The following is an 18,404-nucleotide window of genomic DNA, read 5'->3' on the forward strand; positions in this document are numbered from 1 at the left end:
AAGCCAGTGGAGAGATCGGAGTACGGGGGTGATGTGAGACCGTCGATTTGTCCTGGTGAGTAATCTGGCGGCAGCATTTTGGATGACCTGCAGACGGTTAAGAGCAGATACACTGAGTGATGTGAAAAGTGAGTTGCAGTAGTCAATGCATGAAGAGATAAATGTGTGTATGATCATTTCTAATTCAGGTGTTGATACTACAGATCTCAGTTTACTGATATTTCTTAGATGGAAGAAACATGACCTGGACAGCTGCTTAACATGAGGGTCAAACGACATGGATAGATCAAAGAAAATCCCAAGATTGCGCAGGTTGCAATGGGCAGCAGAGGAGAGTGGACTAATAATCTGCCTGATCATGGGGACAAACTCCTCTGGAGCAATAACTAGGACCTCCGTCTTAGAGTCGTTGAGTTACAGGCAGTTTTCTGCCATCCAGTCTCTGATGGCATTGACACAGTCCAGGAGCCTAGTTAATGTGAATGCCTCGCTGGGTTTGAATGACAGATGGAGTTGGATGTCGTCTGCATATAAGTGATAGGACACATTATAGCTTTTTATGATCGGTCCCAAAGGTAACAGATAAAGGGAAAATAACAGAGGCCCCAGAACCGAGCCCTGCGGTACACCACAAGACAGTGGAGAGGTAACATACACAAAATCACCCACAGAGACATTGAAACTTCTGTCATTGAGGTAAGATGTAAACCAGTCTAACGCTATGCCAGTTATGCCCACCCAATCATGTAGCCTCTTAATCAGGATGTCATGGTCTATAGTGTCAAATGCAGAACTGAGGTCCAGAAGAACTAACACAGAGCAGTCACCTGCATCAGCACACATGAGAATGTCATTTGAAACCCTCAGGAGAGCGGTTTCAGTAGAGTGTTGCTTATGAAACCCAGACTGGAACTTGTCGTACATGTTGTGCCTCTCCAGTGCAGCAGTAAGTTGTTTGGCCACCACTTTCTCTAAAATTTTGGACAAGAAAGGCAGTTTTGATATGGGCCTGTAGTTCATGGGCAAAGCTGGATCTAAGTTAGGTTTCTTTAATATGGGCTGGATAGTGGCATGTTTGAAATAGGAAGGGACAATTCCTGTAGATAATGAGGAATTGACAATAGATGTTACTGCAGGGCCAATAGTTAGCAGAACTTTCTTAAATAGAGCGGATGGAATGATATCCAGTGGGCAAGATGATGGCTTTGTTTTGTTAATTAAGTCCATCAGGTCTTGAAGGCTGATAGGCTGGAAAGAGTCCAGAACAGCAGGGGATTGCGAGGAGCTACAAGTAGATGAACAGATCCCAGGCTGAATGCCAGACCTAATACCTGTTACCTTTTGTAAGAAATTTGAGCAAAAAACTGTAGTTAGTAGATATAATAAAAGTGTTTAATAATTCATAATTAAGAATTCATAATTAGTCATAAACATAAGGGTTTTGGGAATGCATAATTAAGATAAACATAAAGTGTTGTAAGATTAGGAGCTAAAAGAAATGAAGCTTCTGCCAAGTTGCAGAAGTGTAGTTTATATACTGAAGGATTATCATAGAAGGAATTAAGCCATAACTGGGGATTGAATATGTTAGCGGCTCAGGGAGAGAGATGTGGAGATAGACGGAAGGGGAGGAGTCGCGAACGAATATGTGGGAGGTTTGATTTAAAAGACTTTTTTGCTCTCTCGTGTGAAGGCTCTCAGACGACGGACGTGTTTTTTATACCTGAGGAGCTGAGTTGAGTTTTTTGCAAATGGGGTTTTATTGATTTAATATTTCATAGGAATATGTACTCCAATGTTTAACTGTAATCGTACTTGCATCAGTGGAATTAAATTCCTTATAATTGTAAACCAGTCTTGGTAGATTTCTTATTGGAGCGTGTCGACTGCACAAAGCAGCCGGACACACGTGCTCCGGCCTTCTCTCTGTGGGGTGTGAGTTTCAGCCTCGACACTTTTCAATAAAATAGATAAGGAATTTGTTGCAATCGTCAACAGAATAGCATGGTAAAGTGGAGACAGACGGTGAAACAATTCCTTTAATTGTGTCAAACAGAATCTTGGGATTTCTCTTTGAAGAAGAGATTAGGTTGGCAAAATAAGCAGTTCTAGCTCCCTTTACTCCAGCATTAAAAGAAACTCTGAGGTCTTTGAGATATAAATGATGCACTTCTAGCCCAGTAGCTTTCCAGAGCCGCTCTGTCCTGCGACACTTCTGTCTCAGGCTGCACACAGCGTCTGTCATCCACGGAGTAGTGTTATAGGCAGCCCTGGTCCTTTCCTTAAGAGGTGCCACTTTATCCAGCAAAGTGGTGCAATGTTCATTAAATGACTGTATCAAGTGTTCAACATCATTGAGATTTGTGTTAATATCACAGCAGAAGTGCATAGAGAAATGATCAGCTGTACTCTGAATAATAATGCGGGAGTGGAATGTTTGTTTCAGACACAAGGGGTCAATATTGACAGAAAGATCAAAGAAAATACATTCATGGTCACTGATCAATAGGTCCTCACAAAGGCTTTATCAATATCAAGACCCAGAGAAAACACAAGGTCCAAGGTGTGACCACCCCTGTGAGTGGCGCCAGACACATGTTGCGTGAAATTAAAAGATTCAGTAATATTGAGAAACTCAGTAGCAATACAGTCTGTGGTATCATTGATATGCAGATTAAAATCACCAACCAGAAGCACTTTGTCTAGCTTGATAATAGAGGTCAGAAAGTCTGTGAACACTGATAAAAAACTGACCTGCAGGACCTGGAGGTCGGTAAATTAAAAAACAGTAAAACGGCTTTAGCCGGCTCACTTTAGTCAGCTGTAGTTCAAAAGTAGCATAGGATTCTGTGCTCCCCAAGTGGCAGGAAAACTGATTCTTCCAGACCACGGCGAGACCTCCACCGCGGCCTGTCAGACGCGTTGTCCCAACATAAGAACAGTCCACAGGGCAGAGTTCATTGAAATGGATGCATTCCATATTCCGTTGCCAGGTCTCGGTCAGAAATAAAAAAGCCAAATTATGACTTGTGAACAAGTCATTTAAAATGTGAGACTTGTTTGTTACGGAGCGTGCATTAATCAGACACATTTTGATGGGGGAAGACACTGTGTCGTCATCAGCACAGGAAGCTTTGGGGGTATGTGCAATAGGACGGATCACTCGTGCAGCACCTCGAAACCGACCATAACTAGGGCGCGAGCGCGAGTCTGTGATTCTCACGGGAATGTTCATGGGTCGTGGAGTGGAAGTTACGGTGGCGGCTGGGGAGAGAGTAGTAGGAGACCCTCCATGCCGCCAGGGGGAGCTAGTGTTGCTAGTAGGGGATGAATGCAGCTGATGAATGATCGTAGAGGAAGAGTGACAGCGGACAGGGGATCCAGGTGTAAACAGTCAATCATGTGAATGGGAGTGAACAGCATGCTGTAAATTAGCCGCTAGCAGGCGGCTACCCAGCTTGTTAAAATGAATACCATCCTTCTTAAAAGCGGAAGAGCGGCCCCAAAACAGATTAAAATTGTCAATGAAGCTCACGTTGTTGGTCCTGCAGGCGGCCTGGAGCCAAGTGTGGAGGCTGAGGACTCTGCTGAACCGCTGTGATCCACGGCCGAGTGTTGGACTTGGACCACTGATAAAAACAGACAGTCCACAGCTTTTTAAAAAGCTTAAAAGATTTGTAAAATCCATCTTGGTCAACTCGGACTGGTGGAGGGCTGTATCGTTAATTCCCACATGAACGATAATTCGCCGAATGGAAGACGGGAGGGCGCGCATCAGGCCAGGCAGTGTCAGCAGGATGTCTTGAGCCGTTGCTCCGGGGAAACAGTGTGTCTCCGCGTTGAAAAAACGGGTGTTCCTGATTATTGAGTCCCCGACTATCAGCGTCGTCGGGGCGAAGAGGGGACGAGGTGGCAACACTGCGCGTGCAATACGCGTGGATGGAGGCGAGGAGTCAACCAGTGGTGGCGGAGCAGACGAGCAAGGACTGAGAGAACGGGGGACCGAAGCTCGCCGCGGTGCTGGTGTAAAGCACGGTATGGAGCGGCGTGTCCTGGGGCGAAAGGAGGGCTCAGGAATGACTGGCGTAAGGATGTCGGTGGACCCGGGGCTGTGGGTCCCCCGAGGCGGCAGCTGGGATGATGTAGGATGTCGGATGGAGAGGTGAATGAAGCCATAGCAGATCAATGTAAAAACAGTTCTAGTTCTAAAAAAGTTCTAAAAAAGTTCTAGTACGTGTTGGCTGACATCGTACTATTAGTAGATCAATTAAAACTAGAAAAAAGAAACACTACGCACAAGTGAGCTGGATCAGGTGACAGACCATCATCCCTGTCCCTAAAAAACCAAGGATCACAGGACTTAATGACTACAGGCCCGTCGCCCTGACCTCTGTGGTCATGAAGTCTTTTGAGCGCCTTGTCCTGTCCCACCTAAAAACCCTCACCGACCCACTCCTGGACCCCCTGCAGTTCACCTACAGAGCCAACAGATCTGTAGATGACGCAGTCAACTTGGCCCATCACTTCATCCTCCAGCATCTGGACTCCCCAGGAACCTACGCCAGGATCCTGTTTGTGGACTTCAGCTCTGCTTTCAATACCATCATCCCATCTCTGCTGCATAGCAAGCTCTCCCAGCTGCAGGTGCCCGACTCCACCTGCAAGTGGATCACAGACTTCCTGTCTGACAGGAAGCAGCACGTGAAGCTGGGAAAGCACGTTTCATCCTCCAGGACCATCAGCACCGGTTCCCCCCAAGGCTGCGTTCTTTCCCCTGTTCTCTTCTCCCTGTACACCAACAGCTGCACCTCCAGTCACCAGTCCATCAAGCTCCTGAAGTTCGCGGATGACACCACCCTCATTGGACTCATCTCTGGTGGGGATGAGTCCGCCTACATGTGGGAGACTGACCATCTGGTGACCTGGTGCAGGTTGAACAACCTAGAGCTCAACGCTCTAAAGACAGTGGAGATGGTTGTGGATTTCAGGAAGAACGTAGCCCCACCAGCCCCTATCACTGTGTGTGGCTCCCCCGTCGACATGGTGGAGTCCTTCCGCTTCCTGGGCTCCATCATATCCCAGGACCTCAAGTAGGAGCTGAACATCAGCTCCATCACCAAGAAGGCTCAGCAGAGGATGTACTTCTTGAGGCAGCTGAAAAGATTCAACCTGCCAAAGACAATGTTGGTGCATTTCTACAGAGCCATCATTGAGTCCATCCTCTGCTCCTCCATCACGGTCTGGTACGCTGCAGCCACTGCCAAGGACAAGGGCAGACTGCAGCGCGTCATTCGCTCTGCCGAGAAGGTGATTGGCTGCAATCTGCCGCTTGTGCACTCGACTTCACTTTATTTTATATTTCACTTTATCTTATATTTCACTTTATTTATATTTTACTTTGTCTTATATTTTCTGTAAATTTAATTTGTTCTACTTTGCATTGTTGATTGTTGTTGATTATTGTTAAATGTTACGCACCTCCCGTCATGTCAAATTCCTTGTATGTTCAATGTACAATGGCAATAAACGGTTTCTGATTCTGATTCTGATCTCAAAAGACTTTGCAAGAGTAAGATAATTTTCCGAAAGTAGTCTCCTCTGGCAGCCCTCGTTTCTTATTCCACTGAAGAACCGATCTCGCAGTGATGCGTCCAAGTTGGCGCCGAACTCACAGTTAGATGCGCATTGTTTCAACTCTGCTACATACTGAGCCACCGGCTGGTTAGCTTTTTGGTTACACCGGTTAAAGCGAAACCTTTCAGCTACTAATAAGGGCTTGGGCTCATAATGTTCCTTTAGAACGGCCACTATTTCGTCAAATGCCTTATCTTTTGGCTTCCTGGGCTGCACCAGATTTCTCAAAAGCCCATAAGTAGCCGCACCCATTACACTGAGAAGCGTAGCGACTTGCTTATCTTCGGCTACGTCGTTAGCTTCGAAGAATTGTTCCATCCGTTCAATGTACGCGGACCATTGTTCATTTTCTGGCTTGAACTCGTCAATTCTCCCAAACAGGGCCATCGTACTCACTAGTACTGACACCGAGTGTCTCTCCTTCCCTGCGAGAACGTAGTTTTATCCTCGTCGCCAATTACTGTGATGTATTCACGAGGCGGACACACACGTAGCGTTGTTACTTTATTCGGCCATGGTTAACTCTTAACTCAGTACTGCGCATGCGCGCTACATGTACTATGAAAGGACCGTGTTCACTGAGATCCAAAAAGCATTTGTACTCATTTCAACCATGTAACGTAATGTGATCAATACACCACAGTTTAGTTTTTTACCGTGGTGTGAAATTGGATAAAGAGAATACAGCTTAATGTTCGTGTGCTGGTCTCTTTTCTTTAGCGGTTTTGTTGCTGCTTGTTGTCTATTTGTGTGATCGGTGATGAATTTAGTCCATGAATCTGTTGCTAGAACACCAACGTATATATATATATAAATATATATATATATATATATATATTAGGGGTGTAACGGTTCACAAAATCCACGGTTCGGTTCGGTACGATACAGTGGAGCCACGGTTCGGTACGTTTCGGTACAGTAGAAAACTATTAATGCCAGAGAAATGTACTTGATTTTAAAATATATTTATTCATTACAACTAACATCATGAAGTTATTCTTTGACTTTGAACAATGATGGAACTATACCTGAGTGACCCATCTTCTGGGGTGTCTTCTTAGCAACACATAAGCATAAAAAACGGCTCCTTAATGTTATGTGGTGTTGTTACTTACATCTTGCTTACATCTTGTATTGTTACTTACATCTTGCAAAAGACATTTTTAATCTCAATGGGACTACCTGGTTAAATAAAGGTTTTAAAAATGTTTTTATTTATTTATTTTTATTTTTTATTCAAACGTATTCGGTTGGTCATGCGTACCGAACCGTGAGCCTCGTACCGAACGGTTCAATACGAATACGCGTACCGTTACACCCCTAATATATATATATATACATATATATATATATATATATATACATATATATATATATATATATATGTATATATATATATATATATATATATATATATATGTGTATATATATATATCGTGTATATATGTATATATATATTCTAAAATGTTATCCAGTTTCATTAAACGTAGACAACAGGTTTGCTTCTTGTGAACTTTACAGAAACAATCCAGTTTGGGGATGAAACATCAAAGATCAGCAGCTCACAAAAATTCTCACAAAATGAAATGAGTTTTTGATGATAGAACATGTTTGTAGAGTTGTAAAAAGGCTTCTGAATAATGTCGGCTGTTGTTCCTCTTTCACACACACACACACACACACACACACACACACACACACACACACACACACACACACACACACACACACACAGACACAAGGTCCTCAGACTGAATGTTTGTTGTTGTAGGAGCCGGTTACAAAGGTGGAGAATGAGGCCAGTGAAGGGATGGGCAGAGTGGATGAAGGAGTAGAGGAGTTCTTCACCAAGAAGATCATCCCTGACTATGCACTGTGAGTTGAGCACATGCACACACAAACAGAGCAACACACACACTTTTCTCTTTGCTAAATATCCACTTAAGACAGCAGAATGAAATCTACTGATTGATATCCGTTGCCTTGGGGACGGGCAAGATATATGACATCATTCTTCATTTATTGTGCGTTGTTTTGATCGCATTTCACCCCATTATGTTATGTTTTCAAGCATATTGAAAATAGAAAATCAACTAACATAACAATCAATAGCAATCAATAAACATCAAAATCACCATCATTAACAGCTGTGACCACGTCCGCGCATGCATCCATGCAGTCATGCATCCATGCAGTCATGCAGTCATGCATCCATGCAGTCATGCATCCATGCATCCATGCAGTCATGCATCCATGCATTCATGCATCCATGCAGTCATGCAGTGATGCAGTCATGCAGTCATGCATCCATGCAGTCATGCATCCATGCAGTCATGCATCCATGCAGTCATGCAGTCATGCATTCACACGCACACAACCTCACAGACACTCGACCTCCACGCCACATCTCATCCCTCTAGTTTAACATACATTACATTTTATTATTATTATTAACACGCGGCCAACACACCGCTCACGCTCAGAGTAAGAGATGAAAAGATTTGAATTTGATTTATTCTTGAACAATTAAAGTAATGAGCACTCACTGTAACAGGTGAGCATATCACTTCTACTTATAAATTGTATTTTTTCGCATCAAGAAGGCAGAAGCTCTCTGAGATGAAGATGTATTGTCTGTACTAAACATGTTTGTGATTTCCTTGCAGCTGTGTGTGTAGAGTGCATGCTGAATGTGTTTGTAGTGTAAACCCATGTCCCTTCAGTGTATCTCCATATAAACACACATCCCCTGCCTGACCTTTCTGTTTCACTTCACTGAACACAGTGATTACGATGCTTGTATTTCTGAAGATGGATATTAAGTTTCGTAATCACTCAATTGGTAAGTCTGACACTTTTTCTGTGACTCCATCCACTGGATGTCATTTTGACTCAACAGCAGTGGCTACAAGTACTTAGCTCGCTGTGTGACAAAATAACCTCAATGAAAATGGTCCCTCACTAGCTTTATCTTCATCAGTGGTCCAAGCATCATCACATAACCCATTACATCAGTTGTGTAGAGATGGTACCCGTCTCTCATGTTCATTAATGCAGGTTTCACTGACCTGGATCCTCACAGAAGTATCCTACAGCAGTATGACAACTTCAACTCCAACTATACTCAATGTGTGTGTCGCGGGGAGCGTCAGACATCCAAAGTGTATGAACAGAACCATGTCCGCTGACTGCCCTGCTGTTGGCGTCCATTTAAACATTTTCCTCTTCACCCTTCGTCAACACATCCACGAAGCAAAAGCAGCAGCTGGTGTCCACGATCCAAGTTACAACGGAGTTCACAGCCCAGATCATCATGCTGTCGTTCCACCTGCACTGGAAGCCTAAAGACTGTCCACCCCCAACCAGTGTTGCCTGCTCTTCATGGATGGATTTATATAACCGCATGCTTATGGTCTTTATGACAAAATTGGGGATATTTTGACCTCATAATGATGCTGGTTGGACGAAAAGTCAGGGGGGGGGGTAACCAAAATAATTAGGAGACAAAGAATAGACCAGACAGAGACAGATAGGAGTTCATCACCAAGATGCATCGCTCAAATGTGATTCATGGAAAAATGTGGTCTCTCTCTTTCGCTCTCTCTCTCTTTATATATGTATATATATATAAATATATATATATATATATATATTTATATATATATTGTCATATATATATATATATCCCCCCCTCTCACATACTCCGTAGCTTTCTCACAGACACAGCTAACGAGCTAACGAGCCCTACCACATCTACCGGCATCAAAACAGGAAGGAAGTGGTAGAGCCTGCCCCTTGCTTTTTTTTGATTGGCTGCTTGGGCCAAGTGTGACATTAAGAAGTGGTCCTACTCGTCAAATGGTACTAAAAAGTTGAGAATATTTAAAATTTTATTGGGCATCTAAAAATGCTTGAAAAATGTGACACAAGAGAGAAGCGCAGAAGACATGAGTTTTACTGCTGACGCGTGATCCACCCCTTATGTCTGTCATGGTAATCTGGCTGGTAGATATGTGCTCTGGACCAAAGTGTCGACAGACTCACCAACTGACCAACATCTCCATGCCAGGCCCCGCCTCTGCTGAAGCAGGAAGTAGCGCTCACTGAGATGTGTTTGCATGACCCTTGTTGTGTACCTGAACTGAGCATGTGTCTTGAGTCCTGTAGCAGTAGTCGTAGTACTCAGTGTCTCTTCTTGTCTGTTGCTCTTTCTGCTGTCTCCCTGATGCAGAAAAGGCCGGTGGGAGGAGTCTATCCCTGCCCAAGGCACTCCCTCAGAGCCAAGCTCCACCCCCTCAGCCTCAACCCCCTTTTCCTCTTCGTCTGACAATATCACCCCCTCCACCACCACCACTATCACCTCTCCCTCCCTCCCATCTATTGACACATCCCTCACCTCCACTGATGTTTCACCCCACTCTACATCCTCCACTCCCCCCGCCCCCTCTTCTGTCCCCACCACCACCACCACACTTCCCACCAAAAACATCAAGAAAAAGTTTGGCGACTTCTTTGCCTTCAAGAGGTCTCGAGCCGGCCGAGCCGCCAAGGCAGGAGGGGGAGAGGGAGGAGGAGAGGGTGTGAAGGTCAAAAGGACCTCCATTGCAGACCTCATTCGACCCCTCCGCGAGGCCAAAGAAAGGGAGAGAGAGAGGGACAAAGAGAGAGAGAAGGGGAGAGGGTCTAGGTCAGTGGAGGATGCTAACGTTTCTAATGATGCCGCCACCACAGAAGCAACCGTCGCCACCGGCCACCATCTTGCAGGCGATGCCAGGGGAACGATGGCGCCTGCCAAGACAATAACCATGACGACGCCTTCCAGTGAGACCACTTCCTCTTACCCCACCATCACCACGAGCCCTGACCCCACCACCGACACGCTTTCCCACCTAGAAGAAGAGGCAGTTCCTGTCTCGCCAGGTCGCACCCCCAGTCCCGTGGTCACCTCCCCTCTAACGGAGCAGGAGAGGAGCGGCCTGCAGATGAAGGAGATGAAGTTGGGAGGGACTCCGTACGGAGAGAGGCGACTGAAGGTGACCAAGAGGTCCCTGAGAGAGGGCAAGAGCCAGAGTCTCATACTGCTGACGGGATTAGAGCCTGAGGACAAGGATGACACCCACAAGGTCAGTCTGACGATACACTGAACGCACACACGGTCAGGTCATGTCATCGGAAAAGGTCCGGTCGATTCTCAAACACTGCTGAGAATCAGGCCCTGAATCAGAGACACTCAGATACAGCTGCACACCTGTACCAAAGATCTAGGCGGTGGCAGGGGAGCACCAAGCCGGGCATGAAGGCTGTGGTTGATCAGCACACAGCGTCAGCTAGCTAGCTCGCTACCGTGTATCGTCTATCTGTGCACTCTGTCGATCAACCGACGGGCCAAAGGTTGACCCAATGACGCGCCTCCTTTGCATAATGAGGCAGAAATGCATAAAGAAATCTAAAAGAAATGTATAAAGAAAAGAATACAGAAAAAAACCAATTTTGTGAAAGTCTTTTAATGTGAAAAATGTGCAGGAAGTGTTTCAGCTTAACAGCCGAAAAACTAAATGAGCTGATTCTACATCAACACACTGTTGTGATGCTGTGTATCCACATCCAGGTCACTGAAAGTAAGAAGAAGACTGAACACACTAAATCACTCAGCTGTGAATCACAGCAGGAGGTCACATGTTTAGAATCCTTTCTCTCAACATCCCAACAACCAGGAAATCAGATTCTAGTTTGTAGTTTTTGTTCTGTTTCTTACTGTTATAATCTCATCTATCTTCCTTCTTTGTATTGTTTCTGTTGTTACCTTTACAAATAAACCTATTATTATTGTTAAATGCTTTGACAAAAAGGGAAAAATAAGATGGCATATGAAATATGCCATCTTATTTTTCCTCTTTGAATTAGTTTTGTCAATAACTATAATCTATTAATAACAATATTACCCGGCCCTACTGTAGGGACGTGGATGGTCAGAAATCCTAAAAACATGGATTCGTTGACTATCAATGTAAAATGGTATTAGTACTTGCAGTACAAGGACTACAACATGTCAAATAACTGTCTACACTGTCCTGCAAGTTGAGTCTGGGGTTCCATGATTTTGGTTCACATTTATCCTATTATGTGTTTTAAATGTTCAGAGTACGTATAACAAACTATATCATGAACACCACAACACCACAGAACAACAGTGTGGTCCTTACACTACATGGTGTGTGGTGGAATTGACATCGTCCATTTTAAATGTCCCTGTATCGTCCTCCAGAAACATGCGTCTGAGAGCACGTCTAGTTTTGAACAGAGGCTTCAGGTGATGCTGCACAGAATGGGCGTGGCCAAATCTCCACCAGCCGACACCAAGGCGAGCCAGGTAGGATGTGTGTGTGTGTGTGTGTGTGTACATGTAGTCTGGGGAGGTCCCTTGATATGTGTCTAAAATGTAGCACAGTGATGAAAGCACACATTCGTTTAGTTATCTCTAGTGTCCACCAGGGGGCGACTCCTCTGGTTGTATAGAAGTCTATGAGAAAATGGCTCTACTTCTCTCTTGATTTATTACCTCAGTAAACATTGTAAACATGAGTTTATGATCTCAATCTCTAGTTTCAAGTCTTCTTCAACACAGCATGATGTTCATTTAGTACATTATGGTCCATTTAGAGTCACACAGACTATAAAGCAGGGGATGCTTTAGGGCGGGGCTACACGCTGATTGACAGGTCTCTAACAGACCATAAAGCAGGGGATGCTTTAGGGCGGGTTCACTGTGATTGACAGGTCTCTAACAGACCATAAAGCAGAGTATGCTGTAGGGGGCGGGGCTACACAGTGATTGACAGGGCTCTAATAGACCATAAAGCAGGGTGTGCTTTAGGGACGGGGCTACACAGTGATTGACAGGTCTCTAATAGACCATAAAGCAGGGTGTTTTTAGGGGGCGGGGCTACACAGTGATTGACAGTATAATCTGAGTAAAGTCTGTTTTCAACCTGTTTCTACACAATAGTGATGTCTCTATGTTCCCAGATCTCAGTCATTACTTCGTGGGTACAGTGGTGTTATAACTGATAGGGAGCATGGACAAAACAACCAACACAAGACAGGATAGATCCTAAATCTATTCTGTGGTAAATACTTATTGTTATTACTTCATGTTCAGTGTCTACACTAAAAACATAATGTCCCCATAAAGCAATCTATATAATGTCATCATTCTCTGGATCCTTTAAACGAGAAGGAGAAGTTGCAGCCACTACAATGTACAATACAGGATTGTAACTAAAGAGGATACGAAGAAAAAAAAGGATTCACAGTAAGTACAACATTGTCATTGGACAACCCAGCAGGTTGTTGATCAAACGTTTCATCATGTCTGTTGTAGAATAAAGACGAGGAGCTGAGAAAGGCCAACTCTGAAGGTGAGTGGGTTTATTTTTTACAATCTTCAATAATTAACACTTCAAATTTGAGTTCAAAAGTATGAACTCAAACTCTTTCAGGTTTCACTTGCACCAGCTGTTGCTGTAGTTATAGACCTGCGTGAACTAAATGAAACGTCTATGTAATATTCTACCTTTCATGAAATATGTTTAATACTACTAACACTGTTGCAGCTGCACCTTCAGGTGAGTTTCCGCTGATGGAACACTGCAGTCGACCTCTCACAGCTGAGGGACTTCATTACATGTACAGCTTGGATTCACATTCTCTGTATCTGACCTCAGGTGCTATCCTGGACAAACGTGTCCCTCCTCCCACGTACACCAAGCCCAGAACCATGTCCACATCATCAGGTAATGTGATCTATGGCCATACTGTCTGTGGACGATACTATCAGACCAGATCTCCCTTCTTCCTCTGAGCTATAGAGCTCCATGTTCCTTCATCACCATGAACACCCACACTACAGTGACCAGCTGTTTTATGAAATTGCTGAGCTCTTTACAACACACAAGGCAAAAACATTGTTCTTCAGGTACTGGTCATTTTACACATTTTCTTATATTTTTTGATTTATGGAGATAAAAAGAGATTCCCTTTATAAAAACCTTTGACTCTAATTTGACGAGAAAAATGAAACAAGAATGTTGAACCTCTAATGTTTACATCGATGTTCTGGAAAGGTATGAAAATTAGCTCGTATTTAATCATATAATGCTTCATTTGCATAACATTACATTTCTAAGAACTTGTCTTAATGTAAATAATCAACTCTCTCAGTTCATCTCATCTCCCCTTAAACATGAAACACTGAGTCTTCTTTAAAGATGTGGAGCCAATGGGAGCTGAGAGCCACAGACAGCAGAGTCACACTGATGACAGACGGACTCACACGTTGTTGCTTTTGGTCTTTTCATGAGATTTGATGACACTATCAGATATAGTTTAAGTTTTCCTTTCAGCCTTAGGAGGTTTAGGGTTTCTGCTGGCAATAGTTCACCAAACAGTGTTCCTGGTTTCCAGAAGAGCTGTATGAGTAGAGCCCATATTAAGAAGAACAGCTATGCTCTATAATAAGAGCTGTATGAGTAGAGCCCACATTAAGAAGAACAGCTATGCTCTATAATAAGAGCTGTATGAGTAGAGCCCACATTAAGAAGAACAGCTATGCTCTATAATAAGAGCTGTATGAGTAGAGCCCACATTAAGAAGAACAGCTATGCTCTATAATAAGAGCTGTATGAGTAGAGCCCACATTAAGAAGAACAGCTATGCTCTATAATAAGAGCTGTATGAGTAGAGCCCACATTAAGAAGAACAGCTATGCTCTATAATAAGAGCTGTATGAGTAGAGCCCACATTAAGAAGAACAGCTATGCTCTATAATAAGAGCTGTATGAGTAGAGCACACATTAAGAAGAACAGCTATGCTCTATAATAAGAGCTGTATGAGTAGAGCCCACATTAAGAAGAACAGCTATGCTCTATAATAAGAGCTGTATGAGTAGAGCCCACATTAAGAAGAACAGCTATGCTCTATAATAAGAGCTGTATGAGTAGAGCACACATTAAGAAGAACAGCTATGCTCTATAATAAGAGCTGTATGAGTAGAGCACACATTAAGAAGAACAGCTATGCTCTATAATAAGAGCTGTATGAGTAGAGCCCACATTAAGAAGAACAGCTATGCTCTATCATAAGAGCTGTACGAGTAGAGCACACATTAAGAAGAACAGCTACTCTATATAATAAGAGCTGTATGAGTAGAGCAGACATTAAGAAGAACAGCTATGCTCTATCATAAGAGCTGTACGAGTAGAGCACACATTAAGAAGAACAGCTACTCTATATAATAAGAGCTGTATGAGTAGAGCAGACATTAAGAAGAACAGCTATGCTCTATAATAAGAGCTGTATGAGTATAGCAGATATTAAGAAGAACAGCTATGCTCTATAATAAGAGCTGTATGAGTAGAGCACACATTAAGAAGAACAGCTATGCTCTATAATAAGAGCTGTATGAGTATAGCAGATATTAAGAAGAACAGCTATGCTCTATAATAAGAGCTGTATGAGTAGAGCACACATTAAGAAGAACAGCTATGCTCTATAATAAGAGCTGTATGAGTAGAGCACACATTAAGAAGAACAGCTTTGCTCGATAATAAGATCTGTATGAGTAGGGCACACATTAAGAAGAACAGCTATGCTCTATAATGTGTTTTAACGTGTTGCACAGACACTATTTTAAAGCTGTTTCATGGTTTGACCCCCATTTCCAGCAGACCCCAGGCATCCTATGAGAGCGCTGGACCCTCTCCGACCGGACCCCCCCCTTCACCCCAAGCCCGTCCTCCACGAGCGCCCCGTCGGGTCCCTGCCGCCCAAACCTGCCGTCGCCACCAAGCCTCCGCTCCCCACCCCGGCTTCCCCAGCAGGAGCGGGAGCTCGTCCCTCCTCTGCTCCTCCTGCCGGCGGCTCAGCGGGGAGAATCCAGCTCAGAGCACCCCATCATGATGGGAGGCCAGCGGAGAGCACAGCTCAGGTAACCCAGCAGTCTGTCAGGGGGCAGCATTCACACCTCATTTACTTCTTTAATATCATCCACAAACAACACCAGCACAAGCTTTATGAATATGTGAGGAAGTCAACGAGGATACTTCCATTTGTTTGTATCTTTACTTGATTGATACATTCATTCATATATTTAAAATGTACAATAAAAAAGGTTGAAGATTATGAATACGGAATCATTCATTTCTTCATAATGTGAATGGCGTATTATGTACGGTGACTAGTACAGGCCACAAGATGGCGGCAAAGTTTACAGCTTCTTTTCATTTCCAGGACACAGAAACAGATCGTTATGGCACAATAATTGAAAGCGCTACCTCATCAACTCTGTATGGAGCAGGTCTAAGAAAACACAGTTATCTTCATTAGACACATCAATCAAACTAAAAGCCCGTGAAATATCACCTGCACCCAGAATGCACCTGTGTAAACCCCTGTAACCAATCAGATCCCTTAGAAATCAGAGGCTGAACCCTCAGGATTCAGGTTTGCTTTATGTTACAGAATGATTCAGTTAATATCTCATGTTCCAGGAGGTGACTTAACATTAAGGAAGGAATATCTTATACATGTATCCGGTTGGGGATTTAATAATCCCAGTACTGATGTCAAAGTAGTAGATTTAGGTGAATATAAGAAAGATTGTTATTACACATCTCTGTAATCCCTCTGAGCAAATCAGGATGGAATAATGAGAACGGCCTGAACAGGAAAACAAAGTGATTTCAACCCTTGTAACACATTATGAGGGGGGGCAGACTGACTACAGTTGGCAGTTGGCAGCGAATGGTTTCCAGTTTCCAGTCAATCAGCTGGTGCTGGTTACTGGGAGATATCAAGTGATAACATAAGTATTTCCGCATTGTAGTTAAGTTTGATACAAACACATGAGGTAGGATAGATATGTGAGGACGTATAGACAACATCAATGAGAGGCTTACTGCAGCATAACAAAGGAAACGCAGCTGAGAAGAGAGAGGTCAGGTGGTACCATGGTGGAATATAGAATATTCTCAAGCAATTACAAATAGGAACATTGGTTGGAGAATGTATCAGATTATATAAAAGTTTAAGAGCATTTTCTTTTTACGACATCATTGGCAACAGTCACGATGTTACAGGCATGACTTTAACCGTCACATGTTTGCTTGGGCAGAAAGTAGCCTGGAAATGTTAAATGAATACACTTTTAGTGAAAATACAGATTCATGACAGACTCCTTATGATACACAACACTGTTTAAACAGTAAATACACAGTCAATACAGAGTGTTCCTGTGAGGAGCTGCTGACACACTTTCTCAACAGTTTCATGAGTTTTTTGTCCTGAAAATCGACGTGAAATGAAAGTCGAAGGTCGAACAGATATTAGAAACAAAATAATACAAGTCTACTCCAACCTCCAGAAGCACCATAAGTTGATTGGCTCATGGAGGAAGGATTTATTTATTGGTTGCAGGATTGTTGGATTAGCGTTGTGTACATACAGACTCATATCAGTGCTGACGGAGCCGTCATGTTGCTGTGTCACGGTCCACTGAGCTCCCTCTGATCTTCATCCCCAGAATGGGAGCCAGGAGCGTCCCCAGGGCGCCGCCTCGGCTCCGTCCTCCAGGACAGAGCTGCTCCCTCCAGCCTCCTCTCCATGGAGATGTCCCGGCGCACAGGATCGCTCAGAGAGAGCACAATCGGTGACCGACGGTACGTCTCTTTAAAACCAAATAATGCATCAGAACTAAGGTTTGGGCTGATATGTACTACTAGAGGAACATCAGGTGTGGTTCAGACGAGGAGTAGAGGAGGATCCTCCGTATGATAACACTCAAGCATTTAACATCTCAGGGTCTTTATCACCTTTCGTAAGTTCAACATTTAAAAGCCACTGTAATAGCTGAAGAAGTTGATTTAACACCTTGAATGTGTGTGTGTACCTCCAGAGAGTCTACCTAAGCCACGCCCACACGTGAAACCCCTCCCACAGCGCAGAGCCGTGTCCGTCCATGAGGACGCTCTGACCATGACACAAGGTGAGGCTTTGTCTTATTATTGATTAAAGACAATGAATAGAATCATAACCGGAAGGGAAGGAATGTAAAAACAAAGTGTGGAAACAAACGGACACATTTTGTTAATTTATACATACTGATTTAAAAAAGTCCCTCTATTTGTCTAAATCTCTCTCAGAGCTGAAGGCAGTGTTACAGAGATCCCCCATCCGATTCCGTGGCAACAGAGGAGACCTGCCCACCTGCACCGAAGATCCATCGAGTGGGGAGAAGAGCTCAGGTGAGAGATGGGAGGAAGCACAGAAGAGCTCAGGTGAGAGAGGGGAGGAAGCACAGAAGAGCTCAGGTGAGAGAGGGGAGGAAGCAAATAAGTGCTCAGGACCTAGTGGGGAGGAAGCAAAGAAGAGCTCAGGACCTAGTGGGGAGGAAGCACAGAAGAGCTCAGGTGAGAGATGGGAGGAAGCACAGAAGAGCTCAGGTGAGAGATGGGAGGAAGCACAGAAGAGCTCAGGTGAGAGATGGGAGGAAGCACAGAAGAGCTCAGGTGAGAGAGGGGAGGAAGCACAGAAGAGCTCAGGTGAGAGAGGGGAGGAAGCAAATAAGTGCTCAGGACCTAGTGGGGAGGAAGCACAGAAGAGCTCAGGTGAGAGTGGGGAGGAAGCGAAGAAGAGCTCAGGATCTTGTGGGGAGGAAGCAAAGAAGAGCTCAGGTGAGAGTGGGGAGGAAGCACAGAAGAGCTCAGGAACTAGT

The 18,404-nt window shown here is 44.0% G+C and overlaps 1 protein-coding gene across 1 annotated transcript in view; it reads left to right on the forward strand.

The window, feature by feature from the left end:
• Positions 1-18,404, forward strand: part of LOC306775153 (capping protein, Arp2/3 and myosin-I linker protein 3-like) — a 75,226-nt gene that overhangs the window by 52,249 nt on the left and 4,573 nt on the right. The window contains exons 32-40 of the mRNA XM_079265437.1: positions 7,406-7,509; positions 9,866-10,757; positions 11,900-12,004; positions 13,016-13,052; positions 13,359-13,427; positions 15,358-15,620; positions 17,214-17,349; positions 17,586-17,675; positions 17,833-17,967. Coding sequence (XP_079121563.1) covers positions 7,406-7,509; positions 9,866-10,757; positions 11,900-12,004; positions 13,016-13,052; positions 13,359-13,427; positions 15,358-15,620; positions 17,214-17,349; positions 17,586-17,675; positions 17,833-17,967 — 1,831 coding nt within the window. The remainder of the gene's footprint in view (positions 1-7,405; positions 7,510-9,865; positions 10,758-11,899; positions 12,005-13,015; positions 13,053-13,358; positions 13,428-15,357; positions 15,621-17,213; positions 17,350-17,585; positions 17,676-17,832; positions 17,968-18,404) is intronic.

This window comes from Melanostigma gelatinosum (assembly GCF_949748355.1).
Source record: "Melanostigma gelatinosum genome assembly, chromosome: 1".
NCBI lineage: Eukaryota > Metazoa > Chordata > Actinopteri > Perciformes > Zoarcidae > Melanostigma > Melanostigma gelatinosum.